We start from the raw sequence: 21762 nt of genomic DNA, 5'->3' as shown, positions 1-21762 counted from the left end.
ATTATATACTTATCTGTACTCTCGAAATAGATAGGTATTTATGTATTATAATTAATTCAATTCGTTAACTCGTCAGTCGCTGATAAGGAATCGAAAAACAATAATTACTCTAGATCTTTGTCTAAAATACCTACGTACGTAATATTGTTATCACTTTCCGTGTCAAGTGTCATAATTTTTATTAACACCGTTCTATTTTACAAATGCCATTGAGTTAATGTTACACCATAGAAGCCCTTTATAAGACACCTGTGCTTGAGACGTATAAAAAGCGTCCTTGGGTTCTATTGTTGCTTCGGGGGTTTGCGCGCCAAGAGACTGCCAAAATCGCCGCATGCGCAGTACGCAGCGCGGGAAACGAAACGAAGCGTCACTCCGCAGTCGAAGTCGAACAGTCGGCTGGCGCGCGTGCACGCTACGTTTAGGTTAGAATTGGCGGGGTTTTAACGCCAGGTGTTTCGCCGCCCCCGCGACCCTTCGCTACCTGACAGCTGTTTTCTCTCGGGAGATTACTCAGATGTTTTAAGTCACCTGACTCGAAGTATGGCAACGGGCGGACGAACACCTAAGCAGAGAAGATTCGACTTATCAGCTGGGATGGCTCTGAGGACGCTCAACACGGCGAGAAGGCGGCGTGGGAGTTGCAAGTGTCTATTTGGTGCACCAGATAGAGAGGAAACGATGCGGTTAATCGCTGAACAGTATGGCAGAGATAGGAAGAGGTTTATTAAACGGTTCAATTTTGATATTGATACTGAATGCGCTTATAAACCCTCGAAATTGGATTCGCCTGTGAGGTTCCGTGATGATAAAGAGAATGAAAGTCCACGGACGGGTTTGGAGGCGTTGTCGTGTGTTGAGAATACAGAACTGCGTGTATTGGGGTCACCATCGCGTCGTGCGAGTGCTGGAAACTCGCCAAGGAGCCCTAGGACTCCAAGAACGCCGAAGACACCGAGAGCATCACGGACGCCTCGAACCCCACGGACCCCGGCTTCTAGAAGACAGCTACAAATGACAGGTCAGTCAATATCTTCCAATTTTGTATTAAAATTACAGTTTTTAATAAAATTCACGTTTGTTACGAGCCTACTGCATTTGCGGTCCTAAATCCTAATAATAACCAAACGATATTAAAAAAAAATCCTCCTTGTTTACATATAAATGAAATAAAATTGTTTTTTTTTTGTTAGTTACATATTTTCTTTAATGTCATAAAATTACAAGGACACAAAATGTTTATCGTAAAAGTAAAGTTATATCTAAGTTGAAAGCAATTTTCTTAAATTTTTAGCAGTACAAAAATAACTTTTTTGGCTTATAATTTGGGGAAATGTTTTTTAATTAAATAATTATTTATTTAATACTAATTACCGTGTATAAACCTATGTTATAATGGAATACTTGAAATACTATGTTCATTTAATACTTACATAAATTATTTCATAGTAAAAGTTATAGATACTTTCATATTTTATCATAAACTAGCTGACCTGACAGACGTTGTTCTGTAGAAAATAAAAAAATACTGTTTTATAGGAATTAGTTAAAAAATTTTCAAAACATCAAGAATTATTTCGTAAAAAATGCTCCCTGTTGTTATAATGAAATTATTTCACAGTGGAACTGTCAAACCGTGCGTCACTGAATTCTCTCATAGAAAATATGTCCATTCAATACAAATATTGAAAATAAAAAATTTTATGGGTCCCAAATCGAAATAAAAACTACCCTATCTCTCAAGTTGGATAAAACTGCACTCCATGAAGTAATCCCCATTGAAATCCGTTCATTAGTTTAGGAGTCCATTGAGGACAAACATTGTGACACGAGATTTATATATATTAAGATAAGGTAGGTACATAGCAATTTTTATTTTATAACTAGCTGACCCGGCAGACTTCGTACTGCCTCAATCGATAAATAAAAGACCTAAACTTTTGTATAAAATAAACTTAAAACAAGCAATAGGAATCCTTTTTTTGAGTGTTACCCGTGTTTTAAGGAAGTTTATTTTTTACCTCCTTAGAAAGTTAGACAGATTATAGATAGTTAGTTATTCATTTTAAAGTATTATTTTTATTTGATTTCTGAACGACGGGGGACATGTCGAAGGAAGATCAAAATTGTTGTTTTTTATTGAAATCCGAGGATTTTCATGTTTATTCAAACCTTTTAAACCTTCTCTGGACTTCCACAAATAATTCAAGACCAAAATTTGCCAAATCGGTCCAGCCGTTCTCGAGTTTTAGCGAGACAAACGAACAGCAATTCATTTTTATATATATAGACTAGTGGACCCAACAGACGTTGTCCTGTACACACGTCTTAAATTTGCAAAATCTGTCCAGCCGTTAAGAGGAGTTCTTATTTATATGGTCGGTGAGAATTATATTATATAGACGGAATTGAGAATCTAAACCAATCTCAAATTCACTGAAACAAACAAAAAAAATCATCAAAATCGGTCCAGCCGTTTAGGAGGTAGTTTAATTGTGAATCTAAACCATTCTCGAATCCACCTGAAGACACACACCAATCTCAAATTCACTGGAACACACAAAAATATCATCAAAATCGGTCCAGCCGTTTAGGAGGTAGTTGAATTGTGAATCTAAACCATCCTCGAATCCCCTTGAACTCACACAAAAAATTTCATCCAAATCGGTCCAGCCGTCTAGGAGGAGTTCAGTGACATACACACGCACACAAGAAATATATATATAAAGATAGGTAGGTACATAGCAGTTAATTTTTATTTAATAATTTCTCTGAATATTTATTGTAAGTACATATTTTTCCACCAGTTTTTAAGCTACCTCTTCAATTTATTGCATTGGCCATTACTATCATTTGAATAAATTAGTATCACGTAAAATGGGAGTGTGAGGCTCCTTTGGACAGGATGCCGGCTAGATTATGGGTACCACAACGGCGCCTATTTCTGCCGTGAAGCAGTAATGTGTAAGCATTACTGTGTTTCGGTCTGAAGGGCGCCTTAGCTAGTGAAATTACTGGGCAAATGAGACTTAACATCTTATGTCTCAAGGTGACGAGAGCAATTATAGTGCCGCTCAGAATTTTTGAGTTTTTCAAGAATCGTGAGCGGCACTGCATTGTAATGGGCAGGGCGTATCAATTACCATCAGCTCAACGTCCTGCTCGTCTCGTCCCTTATTATCATAAAAAAGAATTCGTTTAGTGCAGTTAAAACTTATAAACACAAAGTATAAACAATTATTATTTAGCCCAGCTGTTTAATAACCGGCCAAATGTGTAATTAGTTTCCGAATATTTCAGAATCATCGTAGCAGAAAACACTCAACAACTCACATATTGTTAAGTGTTTTCTGCTTATGTTTTATGCTTATCTATACTAATATTATAAAGCTGCAGTGTTTGTTTGTTTGTTTGTTTGTTTGTTTGTTTGAACGCGCTAATCTCTGGTACTACTGGTCCGATTTGAATGATTCTTTCAGTGTTGGGTAGTCCATTTATCGAGGAAGGCTATAGGCTATGGTTTTTTTTCAAAATTAGGGATCCGTAATAAAATTGCTATTTTGTAACACAAGGTGTAAAATCGAAAACCTATTTTTGCGTGTGCTGCAAAAACTATTGACAATAGAACAAAATGATGTACAGGCTATAATATAGGCAATATTTTATTGCTTATAAAACTATCGCGTGAATTATACTTTATATGGCAAAACAACGTTTGCCGGGTCAGCTAGTAAAACAATAAGATTTAAGAAAGACTCGTAAATAAGATTTACGCTTTAGCAATATTAGGGACTACGCGCACTTATTCAGCTGTTTTCAGCTTTTGTCCATAGAAAACAACAATTTTGTATGGAGACGTGTACGCGTCGATTCGGCTTTCCGCGTCCATTCTGCTTTCGCGGCAAACCAGCATAAAATGAGTATAAATGTGTTTTTATTATACGAATGCTATAGAGAGCGTTCGGCGCTGTTCGCCGTCAAATGCGGCGGAACAGCTCTTTACAGGGATGTTTCGCGACTCCTTGTCGACAAGTTGCGACCTGTATTGTTTCTGCATTGATTTGACGTAATCATTATGCACGCAAAGATTAAAGAGTGCAGACGTGATTTAGAGATCCCGCAAACTGCAGATCGGCCGATAGTTTGGTTGGTTTCTTAATCAGTATGAAAATGTATGAGAGTGCGCACATTAAAACGATTGGGTATCGGCCGACAAAAAAGTTTGATGGGCTACACGATTTCCTTCAAACTGAACCGTCAACAAACTATCGACCGACTGTTAAATTAGTACAGCGCTCTTCTAGGCGCACACCACCGATTATTTAGTCGGCCAGACTCATCAATAGCCGATTTAAAACTAATAGCGAATCGTCCCTAAAACTGTCGGCGGATAGTTGTCTAGTGTGCATACTCATCACATACCCAACTGTTTAGTCGGGCCAGTGTGCGCACTTAACAGCCGAACTCAACCAAACTATCGGCCGATTGAAAGTCTGCAGTTTTCGGGATCTCTTAAAGTTCCGTACGCGGCTGATAGAAGCAGAGCTGTATAAGTGTGACCAAAATCGTTCAGCGAAACGCGAATGGAGCTGAATAAGTGTGCGTAGTCCCTTAGGTTGTCTCATTCAAGCTGTTGCTTTTAGGGTGCGCGTCGACTAGTCAGAGCGCGCTTGCGGAGACCTATCAATAATCTATGGCTGAAATCTATAGAGCGTACTTACACTTTGTCTTTAAAACAATTCGACACGTGTTTCGCCTCTACACGAGGCATCCTCAGGACGTGTTGTCTCGCCAAAATCTGGCACGAGATCATTTCTATAATTAGCTGAGTGTGACAAAACGCGAACTTGACTTTTGCATTGAACTATCTTACTTTAAGCTCAGCATAATTCCAGCTGTAAAAGGACTATATGATTCAAAGATAAGCTTACAATCAAATGTTTTATTTTATTTAGTCTTAAAGCGATACAGTTGGAATAAAACAAATCTTATAGTTGTACATTTACAAAAAGTACTAAGTTTACATTAAATAAAAACTCATTTCGGGGAAGCGTACCAAGAATACTGGCAGCATTACCACGTTGGATAGCTAAGCTGATCCGTTGACCGAAATAGTTGCCAGCGCTTGAGTTTCCGGTAGCCCTATTGAATTAATAAAATAAAATATCATCAGTTGTACGGTGTAGGACGATACCATTAGATTAAGGATTGGTCTCCGCTGCGCTCCAACTAGATACCGCAGGCGTAGTTCGAAGTTCGGCAACTAATACTACGTCCAAGAGGGCCTATTATATACATGCCACATGTTTTGTTAAACTTTGCTAATAATTGAAACAAAATGCCGGGTGACGTAGCAATACTCTGTAAAATGTATACTACCAGAAATAAAAAAGACACTGAGCTCATATATCATCAGTAAGTTTTTTGTATCTTATTAATTTCAATATAAATAACACGAAGCGTATGTTACAAAATTTGAAAGATTCCATTGAGTGTCAAGATGCCACGCACACTAGCATCTAATAGTTGCCGTAATAAAAAAGCTATTGTTCTTAGGTAATGCGGTATCTAGTTGGAGCGGAGCGGAGAACAATCCTTAATTTTAGATGTAGACTGATGTTAAAAGTTTATACTCAAGTATATTTTTTAATCATAAAAGCTGTTGTTGCAATCTAAATAATTGCCTGCTGTAATTAAAGATTATAAACCAAGTCGCAGGCCATTATAAGTTATTAAATTTGAAGTATTTAAGATTAATGTTACAACAGTATAAAATACACACGCATATTGTTTTATTTTTATTAACTTAAACTTAAACTTGTTCCTAGAACAGCTGGTATGTTCAATATCTTTTTTGCATGTATGTGTCACCGGCAATGTGTGTAATTCAGGTTTTTTTTTTTATGGAAAAGAGAAAAACGAACGTACGGGTCACCTGTTTTTAGGTGATCACCGCCGCCCACATTCTCTTGCAACATCAGAGGTATCAAAGAAGCGTTGCTGGCCTTTAAGGAAGCGCTTTTTATTGAAGGTACCCATGTCGTATCGTCCCGGAAACACCGCACAAGGAAATTCATTCCACAGCTTTGTAGTACGTGGAAGAAAGCTCCTTGAAATCCGCTCTGTGGAGGACCGCCACACATCCAGATGGTGAGGATGATATCCTAATTTGTGGCGTGTAGTATGAAGGTGGAGTTCTTTAATCATATTATCATATGATATATATATGGAATATCAAACTGAACCGACCAGAAAATGTACGAGATATTTTTAATTATATTGTGCGTACTTTATTTTCATTCAAAATTCAAATCATTGTTATTTTAAAATTATACTTCCTATTTTTAGGGTTCCGTATCTCAAATGAATCAAAATTCATATATAGTATTCTCCGTTTTATCATTAATCTAAATTTATTATTAAAAAACTATAAAATAAAATCTTACTATGTTTAGACGAGGACCTAAAATTTATTAATCATTATTTCTATGCCTTCGGTTCGAAGTTGTTTCAATGGTACAAATAACAGAACTGCACAACACTGTTTATACTTCACGATGCTCAAGGAAAACCCAAAATAATAAATGAAACCCATACGTAAAGATTGTTTATCTCAAAATATCAAACCTACGGACCATTTCTCGAAAAACAACAAACTTGAAATATAGAAGATAAATCTATAATCCAAAAAGTTCTCTATACATTACTCTGTGGCAATGCCGGTAGTGACGCCACAGTTCATTGCCCCGTCTATTAAGCCGTACGATTTTTTGTTCACCATCTATTCCTTATTGCTTTTCAATACAGACCATTTCATGTGATGTAATTGTAGTGAAGAATTAGATAGTTTTTTTGGTAGTTCATTAACCTCAGTCTTTCTTCCTGTCCTGATAAAGTACATAATGTTACATGACGTAAGACTATACGGACATAATACTAATGCATTGCCGCTTGTAATAAAGCTAGCTTTTGTCCGCGACTTCGTTTGCTTGCTAGTCGATTTAATTATTCATAAGAGTAAGCTGAAAACTCCTTGTTTCTAAAGTCGCTATATATCTACAACGTTGACTCGATATCTAGCAGCTAATAGGGTTGTCACAAAATCTTGCTATAATATTTTGAGTTTCCGCCACTCATAGCACAATAGTGTAGAACAATAAAAGTAAAAGAGTAACTAATCTATATATATAAAAGAGAATGTATGTTTGTATGTTCCCTAATAACTCCTAAACTCAATAGTTTCGGTCTAATGACCGATCTCAATGAAATCTTTTGTAATAAATTCGTTGAAGCTCAAGGAAGGTTTACATATATAATTTATATGGCAAAACATCGTTTGCCAGGTAAGCTAGTTAGATCATAAAACCTAAGTAGCGGAGTCGTGCTGAGGCACGAGAACACCAAACGCGTACGACTGTATCGTGTACGTGGCAGCCCTACGCACAATGACTCCGTGGTCGTTTGCCCTAGGTTCTCTGATTATCTGTTTATCTCCGGGTATAGTGTTCAATTATGCTGAGATGGTTTGGACATGTCGAGAGAATGAATGAAGAACGATTGACGAAGAAAGTGTATAAGGCCAGTGTGAATGAAAGTGTTGGAAGGGGTAGACCTAGGCGGACGTTTCAAGATCAAATCAGGGACGTCTTGAAAGAAGGCCAGGTCAAGAGTACCCTAAACCGGAGAGCATGTATGAAAGGAATAATGAAATTGGACGAAGCGAAACAAGTATGTAAGGATCGTAGCAAGTGGAAAGAAGTGGTCTCTGCCTACCCCTACGGGAAAGAGGCGTGATTTTATTTATTTATGTATAGTGATCAAAATATTGCTAGGCAGGAACTGATGAATATCGCCGATACGCGTGTTAACTCGCGCCGTGAAATTTCACAGTGTGTGATAGGCATTTGTCAGCAAATATTTAAAAGTTTAATGATTAAATATGACGTTAAAAAGGCCGTATCTTCTGATTGGGTCAATTTATAAGCTGGAAAATATAATTATGAAAAATATACAACACATAAAAATGCATTTAGTTAAATATTGATTCAGATTTTGCAATATTTAGTGTAAACATCGGTACTGCGCTTATCATTGAGGTTCCGTATCGTAAGTAAACGCGTGTTATCACTTCGCGAGCTTTCGTGCGCTGTTTGAGGACTATCTATCAATGTGTACGACACCTATTTGTTGTCTGACAGACAGACTGAGTGTCTGTACTCCATACGATATGATCTGTTGTTGTTGAGTACGGCAAACCAGTCTCAGGACAAAATGAAGAATCTAGTTTTTAGATTGGCGGTTGTTTATCAAGTACATTTCAAGTAATATCCTGAGACAGGTCGTCTTTTTTAATCTCTTGTGTGTTGCGATAACTTGTACATTCACAAAATACAACACATTTTTACTAATTTATACGCAATGTAAAGTTATTTCAAGTTTAAAATTACTTAGTCACGTAATTTTGTAGTGACAAAGGTAAGATGAAGACAAAGTATTAAATTTGGAATAAATTAACTTCGCGTTTAGTAACAACGTGTTGGGGCTTCCTCCACATGTGACAAAAGATCTTCCACGTACTACAAAGCTGTGGAATGAGCTTTCTTATGCGGTGTTTCCGCGACGATACGACATGGGTACCTTCAAAAAAAGCGCATACTCCTTCCTTAAAGGCCGGCAACGCTCCTGTGATTCCTCTGGTGTTGCAAGAGATTGTGGGCGGTGGTGATCACTTAACAGCAGGTGACCCGTACGCGTGTTTGTCCTCCTATTCCATAAAAAAAATGGGGTGGGGATGGTTTTGTAAATATTGACAGTTACAAGAGAATGTGGGTGGCGTTGATACGTTTTTCTATAAAAATACTGATTTAGAAGTTTATTTCTATATACTAGGACTCACTGAGACTCATTCACAAATTCATGAATTATATTAAAGCTTCTTTCCAAACAAGGCTTATAGTAGATTATATTAGGCCAAGTTGTTATATATGATTTAAAAGATGGGCTGGGAGTTTCTTATTACTTCTTCTCCCTACGTCAAAGTCCCTTTACGAACTGTCGTCGCTTCATGACGTTTACCAAGTGTTGTATATATTGTGTATATTTCTATTCCTATGATCTGATCACTTACTTTTTTTTTATGATAATAAGGGACGAGACGATCAGGACGTTTAGCTGATGGTAATTGATACGCCATGCCCATTACAATGCAGTGCTGCTCAGGATTTTCAAAAAACCCCAAAATTTTTTGAGTGGCACTACAATTGCGCTCGTCACCTTGAGACATAAGATGTTAAGCCTCATTTGCCCAGTAATTTCACTAGCTACGGCGCCCTTCAGACCGAAACACAGTAATGCTTACACATCACTGCTTCACGGCAGAAATAGGCGCCGTTGTGGTACCCATAATCTAGCCGGCTTCCTGTGCAAAGGAGCCTCCCACTGGTAAGGTTACTAGCATCTGACCAATCCAATTGCCCCACCATTCCATAAAAAAGGTGCGTCAACAATTATTATACCTATGACTCATAAGTAAGTACTGGTACATACATCGTTTTTTTTTAGTTTATTGGCCTATCTTTCATTCTTGGACAAAAAATCGCACACCATGACGTAAGACTCACAGTATGTACTCATGTCTATTTTAATATTTAAGATTATTATGTGTGCGTGTTGGAGTTGTGAGTTTAATAATCTTAATATATATATATAATAGCTGAACCGACAGACGTTGTTCTGTAGATAATAAAAAAACACTGTTTTATAGGAATTTGCCGATAATATTTCAAAACATCAAGATTTATTTCAAATGAAATTATTTCACAGCGGAACTGTCAAACCGTGCGTCACTAAATTCTCTCATAGAAAATATGTCAATACAAAACAAATATTGAAAATAAAAATAATTATGAGTCACAAATCGAAATAAAAACTATCCTATGTCTCAAGTTGGACGAAACTGCACTCCATGAAGTAATCCCCATTAAAATCCGTTCATTAGTTTAGGAGTCCATGGCGGACAAACAACGTGTCACGTAATTTATATATATTAATATAAATCCAGTATCCTGATGTTTATTTCCCGTGAACTCCTAAAAATATTAAAATGAATGCTGGGAGAGTTTCTTGCGCCTCTTCTTCTCTCTCAGAGTGCCAATTGTTTCTGAAGTGGTAGTAGTATCTAGTATAATAGAAATGACATCAAAAAGAATTCTAAAGGAATCAATTTTGAGAAAATAAATGCCTTTTAAATAAACGGATATTAATGGGGATTACTTCATGGAATGTAGTTTAGTCCAACTTGAGAGTTAGGATAGTTTTTAATTCGATTTGGGACCCATAATTATTTTTATTTCCAATATTTGTTTTCTATGGACATAATTTTTATGACAGAAATTATTGACGCACGGTTCATATTTTCGAAATAATTCTTGATGTTATGAAATATTATTGACAAATTCATAAAAAACAGTATTTTATTTATTATGTACAGAACAACATCTGTCGGGCCAGCTAGTGAAATTACTGGGCAAACGAGACTAAACATTTTGTCTCAAGGGAACGAGCGCAATTGAAGTGCCGATTAGAATTTTTGAGATACTCAAGAATCCTGAGCACTGGCACTACATTCTAATGGGCAGGGCGTATCAATTGTCATCAGCTAGACGTCCTGTTCGTCTCGTCCCTTATTGTCATAAAAAAAAAGGAAAAAATATATATCTTTAGCTATTTCGATTTCAGTTTGTATGTCTTAAAATTGATTCTAATTAACACGTACGTCTTACAGTAAGCCTTGCGCATTTCGTACAAAATAAAGATTTAGTTTATTACTTAGTAACACCATGATCGCATGTTAGCTTTGAAAATAGGACAAGTTTTATCAATATTAGCGTAGTGACGCACCCACCACTTGAAGTCTGTTTGTCTGCATGTTTATCTAATACCAATATTTGCTCGACCAATCAGTGATGTTTTGTAGAACGTACTATAATATTAAATCTATATCTAACAAGCTACTACGCTTAGTTTTGGATGTACTTTTTGTAGCTTAAAATGAGGGTAGAATGAAATTATTGCGATGCCGATAAATTTACAATCTTCTGTTAGGCTTCTTTGGAGCTTAGTTTGTCATTCTCCTTATTGCAGTGCTTTCAATTGTAAATATGTTTCATCATTGAAAGGGATATTAATACGCCCTGCCCATTACAATGCAGTTCCGCTCAGGATTCTTGAAAACCCAAAAGTCCTGAGCGGCAATACAATTGCACTTGTCAAATTAAAACATAAGATTCTAAGTCTTATTTGTTTACACATTACTGCTTCACAGCAGAAAAAGGCGCCGTTGTGGTACCCATTATCTAGCCGGCATTCTGTGCAAATAAGCCTCCTACTTGTTACTGCCCTTAGTCGCCTCTTATGATACCCTTGGGTCTGGGACTTCCCTATTCTTTTTATGCCCCGGGTAAACACAGGGCACAAAACACGCTCTTGAAAATTAAAGAAATCTAATCTTTTGATGATTTTTCATGCTCACTTTTAAATATATTTCTATATGTTTTAATAACAAGATCCTTATTTTCATATCCCCAAGCAATAAGTACACAAAACAAACAAACAAACAGACCCAATAACTATATGTTGAACCATACTATCCTTGGCAAAGGTATTCTCTGATACTTTACGATACTATTAAAGTTATGAAGAATATTTTACCAACATACAACCCATACAACATTTAGAGGTTCATAGTTAGTATCTTTATATTTACTATTAAGAATGTGTACGCTATGCAATATTCGGGCAAACATATTTATACAATTGGATACAATAAAGCCAACAGGTCCAAAAATATTGTCCTAATTGAGGCCAGATAAGAATGTATATATTGTATTAATATGCGTCAATTATTATTTAAGCAGTATTTATTTCTAAGCTCAACATATTTCGTAATCATTAACAAAACACATCAGAATTAAAAACCGTGATGACATAACTACAACGGCAGAGGTATTGATGAGTCATTCGCGGGTTCGATTCTCCCCGTGAGTCACTACCAGAAGGTGCGGTTAGTACATGTACCTACTACATCACGTTTTTAGAACGTATATCCACTTAAAGTTTAAGTCTTAAACCATACGTTCCGTTGGCAGATAAAGCTTCTACCACTGTAAAGCTGCGTTCAACCAGAGATGTTCAAATGAAATATGTCGTGCGAGGATGTCTAGCTGTGCTGTGAAAATGTGTGAAGGTTTCCACCAAAGTTGTACGAGGAAAATGTGTGGTGCGAAGATGTGTTGCGAAGCTGTGAAATTATAGAACTAATAAACTCTGCATCTTCTGCTTCCATTTCTTCATTGAAAATGGTTGAATATAAAAGTATCTTCTTTTTCCAAATATCCATATCTATTTTGCGCACTTCTACTTCCAACAAACTCCGCGTATGGACTGTCTGGTAAAGTATGTCGGAAACATCCTTCGCACACATCCCTCGCTTGTTTTGTATGCGCAAAAATCTAGCTCCGCTGAGCCTTTTCCACCAGAGCTGTGCTGACCGAGGCGAGGTAAATGAAGCGATAGTATTGGTTCTTTACAAACACATCCCTCGCTTTGCATCCTCGCACATGTCTGGTGGAAAAGCAGCCTTAGCCATTTGAGATAATATGATGCGTACTTTCCCAATTAATCGTTTTACTTGCTAAGACCAAATTTGTCACCAAGACTATTTCCTAGGTCACAGAATATGTAATAGTTCAAGAACATATTGTGGTTGTACTTAATAAATAAATAAATAAGAACAGAAGTCTCACTCCGCAAAATCAATTAAATCCTATTTCTATAGGGACTCTTGCTGCCATATAATAAGGTGTAATTCAGATCGCACAGCGTTATTAACCTACATTTATAATGACCTAGTAGTTGTCTCTTTCTATCGCGTGACTCTTATCTCTTCTGACGACATTAGGGTTGTCTTCTTTCCCTAAAACTGTACCTACCTAATACAAGGTCAACTTCTAAAAATATGCAAGGTGGAAGAACACGACATAGTCAAACCTACTTAGTATAGGAAATAAATAGGTAGCTATTCCACCTTCGCACGACTCGCCACATGTTAAGATATCATCCCCACCATCTGGATGTGTGGCGGTCCTCCACAGTGCGGTTTTCAAGGAGCTTTCTTCCTCGTACTACAACGCTGTGGAATGAGCTTCCTTAACCCGTACGCTCATTTGTCCTCCTATTCCATGAAAAAACAGCTGTGGAATGAGCTTCCTTGTACTCATGGAATATTGCTGTCATCTCAGGTCTGGCGCACCCCAGTATCAGCACGAACCATTTGACCACGTGCAACGCAGAGCAGCTCGAATTGTCGTGGACCCAGTGCTCTGTGTACGGCTGGATCACTTGGCGTTGCGTAGAGACGTCGCTTCATTGTGTGTCTTCTACCGCATTTATCACGGGGAGTGTTCCCAAGAGCTGTTTAACCTGATTCCTGCCGCCAAATTCCACCTTCGCACGACACGCCACAAGTTAGGATATCATCTTCACCATCTGGATGTGTGGCGGTCTTCCACAGTGCGGTTTTCAAGGAGCTTTCTTCCACGTACTATAAAGCTGTGGAATGAGCTTCCTTGTGCGGTGTTTCCGGGACGATACGACATGGGTACCTTCAAAAAAACCTTCCGCTCTTGTGATTCCTCTGGTGTTGCAAGAAAATGTGGGCGGCGGTGATCACTTAACACCAGGTGATCCGTACGCTCGTTTGTCCTGCTATTCCATAAAAAAAAATTACATAGTTTTGAAAAAAATTGTATTTTATTTATTACATATTCTTTGGTATTATTATCCTTTCCCTAACAGAGTTTTTTCCGTCGTCTTGTTTGGAGCACACGTAGTTTTTAAGATACAAGAGCATAAGTCAACCGGTCTAATAAAAACATCACCTAACTCTAATGCAACGAGGTTGTCAACCTCTTTTTTAATGCAGTCGCAGGCAAAAGTCGCCCGTCTACTTTATAATCTATGCTTTCATAAATCAGATTTGCATAGACAAGTTTAATTTTAATAGCTGTGGAACCTGTCGGACGAAATATTTATATTTTGTTTTTTTTTCGACTTGCTCATTACAACGCTGAGCTGCTTGTTTTTTGAAAAAGCCAGAATTCTGAGTCGCATCAAAGAGGATGGAAATATGATGGAGACAGTCTCTCAAAGAAAAATTAAAAAAATATATATATTTTGACTGTTCATTGTCAGTACATTTATATACGTTAATATACGTTCACAAAAATCGTCACCTTTTTGCTCTTAATAGTGATTTTCATTATTATAACACTAAAAATAAAAGATTGCTTGTAACTAATTCTTGTAGGCTTCATAAGATACATAATAGCTTTGAGGGTACATGTTTACACTTCTACAATAAAGTCCAAGCCACTGTTCAGGCATTATCTATAAATAAATTTAAATGTTTTATAAAAAAATGACTCTGTCGTAAATCCTATTACTCCACTGCTGAATATCTTAATGATCGGACAGCCTGGGACTAGATTATGATTTATTAATAGCGATAGAAATGACTGTGCAATATGCTGGGAGAGTTTCTTGCGCCTATTCTTCTCTCTCAGAGCGCCATTTGTTTCCGAAGCGGTAGTAGTATCTAGTAGTTATTAGATATGACATCAAAAATAATTCTAAAGGAATCAATTTTGAGGAAATAAATGCCTTTTATGCCTAATACTACGTAATAAGAGGCGGGATTGCTTAAGTATATATATGATGAATTTTAGTTTAGTATGAAACGTGCAGTGATTTGACGTAAGAGTTAAATAGTAGTAATTAAAGTATGGCGATTGGCGACGAAGTATAATCCGGCTAAGTTTGAAAGCGAACAGTTGCTTAAAACGTAGCAGATTTCGGCTACCCCCGTTTTTTGCAAGATTATAGCCGTCATCTGTCAATGTGACTGCACGAGTCATCGAGTGAATCGCTTTTTTTTAGAGAGTTACGCTAGTCTGATTTTTAATAAAATTATGCCACAGCAGAACTGTCAACTGTGCGTCAAAAATTATATCACACAGAGATATAAATTTTAATTAAAAAATAATAAGGGTCGCGAAGCGAAATAAAAAGTACCTATCCTATCTTTTTTTTATGAAAATAAGGGACGAGACGAGCCGTACGTTCAGCTGATGGTTATTGATACACCCTGCCGATTACAATTCACCGCAAATTCTGAGCGGCACTACATTTGCGCCTTGAGACATAAGATCTCATTTGCTCGGGAATTTCACTAGCTACGGCGCCATTCAGACCGAAACACAGTTATAACGCTTACACATTACTGCTTCACGGCAGAAGTAAAAGTATTTATGTATGTTTATTTGTATTTAGGTATGTTTAAGTAAGTATCTTGTATTAAATATATCGTTGTCTTGCAACCCATAACACAGGCTATGCTTAATGTGGGGCAAGATAATTTGTGTAAAATAAGTGTGTTGGCGTAAATAAGGCGTTGTTGTGAAAGATATTAATAAATAAATAATCTCAGATCATTAATACGCCTAGATAGACTATGACACCTGTGAAAACATAGAAAAAAAAAATAGGTATTTAGAACTAACCTCTATTTTGATAAATACTTGCACACTAACACAAAGTGTCATACAAACTGCGAGTGTAAGACGTAGCTTGTCACGCACACTAAACTAATATTCCTGGCCCGTTTTTATCGGTTGTCTAACAGCAAGAGACTATCTAGACGTATAAATTATCTATGGAAATTATTTACTTATTGTATTTATGGTGTTACAATAACACCTGTTTCATTCCTGTATAGCCGAGTGGTTAGCGATCCTACCTACTATGCTAGAGGTCCCGGGTTCGAATCCCGGTAGGTGCAAGCATTTATATGATGAATATGGATGTTTGTTTCCGAGTCATGGATGTTTAAATGTATTTATGTATGTTTAAGTAAGTATATTGTATTAAATAAATCATTGTCTTGTAACCCATAACACAGGCTATAGATGCTTAACTTGGGGCAAGATAATTTGTGTAAAAAGTGTGTCAATGTTATTATTATTCCTGTGATGGAAATATAACACCGAATTTGATGTAAAGCTTCAAACTCAAGCTGGTTGCGGTTAAAAAGAATAATTTGAAAATCCCCTTGTGCCGCGATGCGTGGCGGAGCACGGACCGTGACGAGAACCGAACCGTAGCCCCGTGGCCTATGGGAACTCATCTTGTCTCTCATTGGCCGATCCTATGACGCTACCTGGAATTTACGTTACTTTAAATTTTCAAACTATTATCATTCTTTGTAACTATGCCGGTAATAATGTAATCGGGTATTCTTTAAACCACTAGCTGACCCGACAGACGTTATTCTGTACATAATAAATAAAATACCCCCTTTTTTTAATGAATTTGTCAAGAATATTTCATAATATCGATAATTAATATCTGGACGACCGAGCCTTGCTCGGATTTTTAAGAAGGTATAAAACTTTAACAAAAAAATAAACTAATGGTACATCTGGATTGGAACCGGGGTCTTCTGCTTTCCGGATCACCCAATGTCCCATCTGAGCTATTATAGTCTTGTATATAGTGGCGAAATTTACCCTTGTATTCTAATGTTATTGAAGCAGTTTCTCTTTAAAACACGGATAAAACTACATTTTTTTTAATTGAAACCTAGCTAGATCGACTTATCGCCCCCGAAGCTGTATAATAAATTTCATTTAAGTCGTTGGAGCCGTTTCCGAGATTCAGATTATATACAATACAAGAACTAGCCGTTCCCGCCCGCTTTGCTAGACGAATTTTAAAAGGAAATAAATTAAATTTTATTCATCTTATTACAAATACACTAAAAAAATAAGCCATAAACCATTTTGGATAAATTTCGCATCGAATGGTGGTAGTTTCATGTCGATACGATTAGTGGTTTAGGCGTGAAAGAGCCTCAAAAAAGACCATTTTCATTATGTATATTATATATCTAATCTATAAATTTCTCATGTCGCGGTGTTTGTAGTTTAACTCCCTCGAAACGGCTTGACCGATTCTCATGAAATTTTGAGTGCATTTTGGGTAGGTCTGAGAATCGCATTTTCATCCCCCTAAATGTCAAGAGTGGTCCACGCCAAATTTTTTTTAGTTGTTTGATTATGAGTCAGCATTAAAAAATACATACAACTTCAAATTTTCACCCATCTACGATCAACAGTTGCTTTTGTATCGCGATTTTAATATCGGCAATACAACGTTTGCTGGGTCAGCTAGTATATATATACATATTTTTCTCTAGTTTCGTTCTATCTCTCGTTATCTTTATTACATATTTCATTTTTATCTTCTCCCCACGTCAAAGCCTCTTTACGAACTGATGTGCCTTCATGACGTTTACCAAGTGGTGTTGCAATATGTTATGTTATTGTCACTTCTTATAGTAAATAAATATCATCAACATTATCATCATCAGCCGGAAAACGTCCACTGCTGGACAAAGGCCTCCTCCAAAAATTTTCACGACGATCGGTCCTGCGCTGCCCTCATCCAACGTATTCCGGCGATCTTGACCAGATCGTCGGTCCATCTTGTGGGGGGTCTGCCAACACTGCGTCTTCCGGTACGTGGTCGCCATTCGAGGACTTTACTGCCCCAACGGCCATCTGTCCGTCGAACTATGTGCCCTGCCCACTGCCACTTCAGTTTCGCAATCGTTTGGACTATGTCGGCTACTTTGGTAAATAAATATATTTCGATTCTATTAAGTGATCAAAGGAATTGAGTAAAAAAGTCTGAAACTATAGCCGACTAACCTTACATCTAGCATAATATTTTAACATAATATTTTTCAATCAAACAGCTAGTGGTACATACATACATACATATAATCTATCATCTATATCAGAAACTCTTTCCCGTAGGGGTAGGCAGAGACCACTTCTTTCCACTTGCTACGATCCTTACATACTTGTTTCGCTTCGTCCACTTTCATTACAACTAATATATAAGGCGTTAAGCCTTCATCAGCTTGGGTATATAACACACATACACATCAACATCGACCAACACACATATTACAAATTAACAATAAAAATATGTTAATAATTAACATTGTACATTGAGTAATTTGAGTTATTTGCAGTGAGTGTAAAAAAATTAAATAAACTATTATATTATTATAAATTTATTTAAAAAATATTTGAGTTATCAGTTATCATAATTTCAATGGTGATCACCTCAAAAAGAGAGCAAAGGCTCGTTCGTCTATGCGTCACATAAATGTTTTTACATTCGTGATATTCGAAACATACCAATCCATAAATAAACATACCTGGCTCACGAATTAACCGGGTATCCAATTTACCGAACACGTAAGGTATTCCGTAAAAGCCTTCTGACACGACCTTAAAAGCCCCCGTTATCAAGAGAATGTTAAATATTATTGCGTGATATGAAAAGATTTTCGAATATTTTATTGCGTTTAAAGGCTTTTTATTGGGCGAAACAATTACGGAGTCTACAAGTTCAGGGGTTCTCAACATTTTTTTACTGCAAATAAATAATCGGTTTTTTAAATTCCTCAACTAAAAGAAATCACCACAAAACCATCAAATAAAAAATATAACTCCAGAATAGCGACCACCCTGTGCGTAGATTAAAACATATAATTTATTTTTATATACCTTAATTGTAGTGTCGTTTATAAAGCCTTTATGGGCTTTTAATGTCTGTGCATTTGGATTATAAAACTTTCTAGAAAGACAGATTTGATTCCCAGTTATAACCTAAAATTACTTCGGTCTGACTGATCGTTCTTTTCTCCGCCCATAACAGTGACAACAAAATGACTACGATTTGAACCCACTGCACAGCATACATCATTTAGAGCCTTAAAGATAAAACTTCCTTAAGAGCGTTCATTTTTTTTTACTTCCCGCTAAGAAATTTGAATATTTTCAAAAAAATCGTGAAGTTATTGCTTTTACGCCGTTTTTAGAAAATCAGTTTTTATCAGATCTCGTTTTATGTCTGTATGTGTGTATAACTTTCGAACGACTCGACCGATTTCATCGCGACTTCACCAAAGATTAGATTAACAAGAACGCCTTCTCAAGTCAATTTCCTAATATGCAAATATTGGGGTTGAGCAGGTTATCAAATGAAACGTAGATCCTGTAGATGAAGCCACAACCTGAGAGTTGAACAATGCATACAAGATTTTATAAAGATACGACACTGGTGACTGGAACGCTTGGCTCACTTGGTTAGAGCACCGGCACGGAACGCCGGAGGTCGTGGGTTCGAGTACCGCATCGTTCACAAAATTTTGTTTTTCAAATTAATGTATTTGTCGATTGATGACACCTATAAAAATTTTAAGTTTTTATAATTTATGGCCGCATGAGAAGACCATTGGCAAGATCCCTCCCGCCGCCTGAGTGATATGTTGAAAAATAGATCCTATTACGTGCCTCTATATAAATTCATCAAAAATATAGTTGGGAAATTATAATAGACCCCATTAAAATAATCAAGACTTGGCCTAAAGGTCTAGATACCAGGCCATAAACGCCAAAAAAAAAAAAGAAGACCATTGGGCGACCAGTTGTCAAAATAAAAAGTATAAATAGCTAAGTGCGTTATCGGGAAACATGGCGGAACGGTTATCAGAACGGGGCCGGTCGTTCAACTCATTTTCCGAGGAATTTTCTTGCAATTGTGACTGTAATTTATTTATTACTCGTATACGGATAACATTTCTCAGACAAGTCAACTCAAGCATTGATTGTTGGTTCAGCTGAATACCTCACATTTTTACCGTTATCTGTCAGATGCTAAAAACATTTTTTTTAAATGTCAGATGCTAAAAGCATTTTTTTTAAATGTCAGATGCTAAAAGCATTTTTTTTAAATGTCGGATGCTAAAAATTTTTTTTAAATCCTACTAATCCACAGCTCAATGTAAAAATGAATTGCTGTTCGTAAGTCTCGCTAAAACTCGAGAATGGCTAGACCGATTTGGCTAATTCTGGTCTTGATTTATTTGTGAAAGTCCAGAGAAGGATTAATGTTCGGAATTAAAAAAAAATAACCATTTTGTTTTTCCTTAGATGTGTCCCCGTCGTTCAGAAATCGAATTAAAATAATATTTAAAATGATTAACTAATTAGAATTTTTATATCTTTCTAATTTTCTTAGGAGGTAATAAATAAACTTAATTTTAGTTACTATGGTTGGTAGATGAACTACAGCTGTTAACTATCTATCAGATTATTTTTATGAAGATTGATGAGCTTAAGTTTTGTCACAAATTCATTTTCTGAACGCAAACAGTATTATTTAACATTTGACAACAAACTGGTAGATTGATAAATCTAAAGTTTTGTTATAAAATAAAATTTCAGAACTTAGGTTCTGAAATTTTACTGGTGCGGTTAGCCGCAGCGCAAAACAAAACAAAAAATAACGTTTATCAGAAAGCTTTAAATTGATTAAGTTTAGGTCTTTTATTTAAAACTTAATACTCAATTACTAACATTTATTTAATCTTGTGCACAGTTTGACATACTAACAAATACATAAAAAAAAAATAAAAAAAATAAAAAAAAAACACACACACACACACAGCAACACACACACATGCACACACACACACACACACACGCGCACTCATACACATACACGCACACACACATACCTCTTTTAGTGAGTTTGCTAATTATGTTTAATAATGGATAGCCCTTCGGAAGGACCTAGCCTCTGCAACTCAGGGTATCCTATCGCAGAGGGTAGGGCACAAAAACATTTTGTACCACATATTATTAGTTGAATAAAGGATTATTATTATTATTATTATTATTATTTATCGATTGAGGCAGTAAGAAGTCTGCCGGGTCAGCTAGTATTTTATAAAAAAGAGCGCAAAAAATAATATGGAGATAATCGTGGTAATACTATTTTTATCAGTGGGAGGCTCCTTTGCACAGGTTGCCGCCTAGATATTGGGTACCACAACGGCGCCCATTCCTGCCGTGAAGCAGTAATGTGTAAACATTACTGTTTTGGCCTGAAGGGCATAGCTAGTGAAATTACTGGGCAAATGAGACTTAACGCGCAATTGTAGTACCGCTCAGAATTTTTGGGCTTTTCGAGAATCCTCAGCGGCACCGCATTGTAATGGGCAGGGCGTATAAATTATCATAAGCTGAAGGTCGTGCTCGTTTCGTCCCGTATTTTCATAAAAAAAAGTCCATAGACAATAAACAACGAGTGCGAGAGGGAAAAGCATCTCTAACGGAGAAACAGCAAGATAAAAAAGGAAAGTCTAAAGAATCTATTCTTACTGTAACCGATTTTGATTAGTGTTTATTTTTTATTTATTTTTTTATTTTTGTTTATTAATATTTGGGAGACTTACAGCTAGCTTACAATTATAACTTATGAGATAATTAAAACTAATGAAGGCTACTTAAAAGTTTCCACATTTATGTAGAACTATTGATATTATTTAATTTTACGCTTTAAAACTATATTAATACAATTATTTAAATTGGAAGTACTTATTAGTTAAGGTTATTTTTAATTTAGTACTAGATATAGAAAATAAATCTAGATCTACGTCATTTGACAAGTCGTTATAACTTCTGCAGGATCTAGTAATGAAGCTATTTGCACGATAGTTACACCTCGCTATGGGAGTATGTAAAAGGCTAGGGTTACGAATTGGAAAGGCATGCGCGACTAGTCCAA

The 21762-nt window shown here is 36.4% G+C and overlaps 1 protein-coding gene across 1 annotated transcript in view; it reads left to right on the top strand.

Moving 5' to 3' along the window:
• Positions 1-368: 368 nt before the first annotated feature.
• Positions 369-21762, top strand: part of LOC126978196 (uncharacterized) — a 42841-nt gene continuing 21447 nt past the window's right edge. Inside the window, exon 1 of the mRNA XM_050826971.1 lies at positions 369-1021. Within this exon, the coding sequence (XP_050682928.1) occupies positions 544-1021 (478 nt within the window). The 5' untranslated portion in view covers positions 369-543. The remainder of the gene's footprint in view (positions 1022-21762) is intronic.

Source organism: Leptidea sinapis, chromosome 47 (genome assembly GCF_905404315.1).
Source record: "Leptidea sinapis chromosome 47, ilLepSina1.1, whole genome shotgun sequence".
NCBI classification, from domain to species: Eukaryota; Metazoa; Arthropoda; class Insecta; order Lepidoptera; family Pieridae; genus Leptidea; species Leptidea sinapis.
This window is presented reverse-complemented; position numbering and strand designations above follow the sequence as displayed.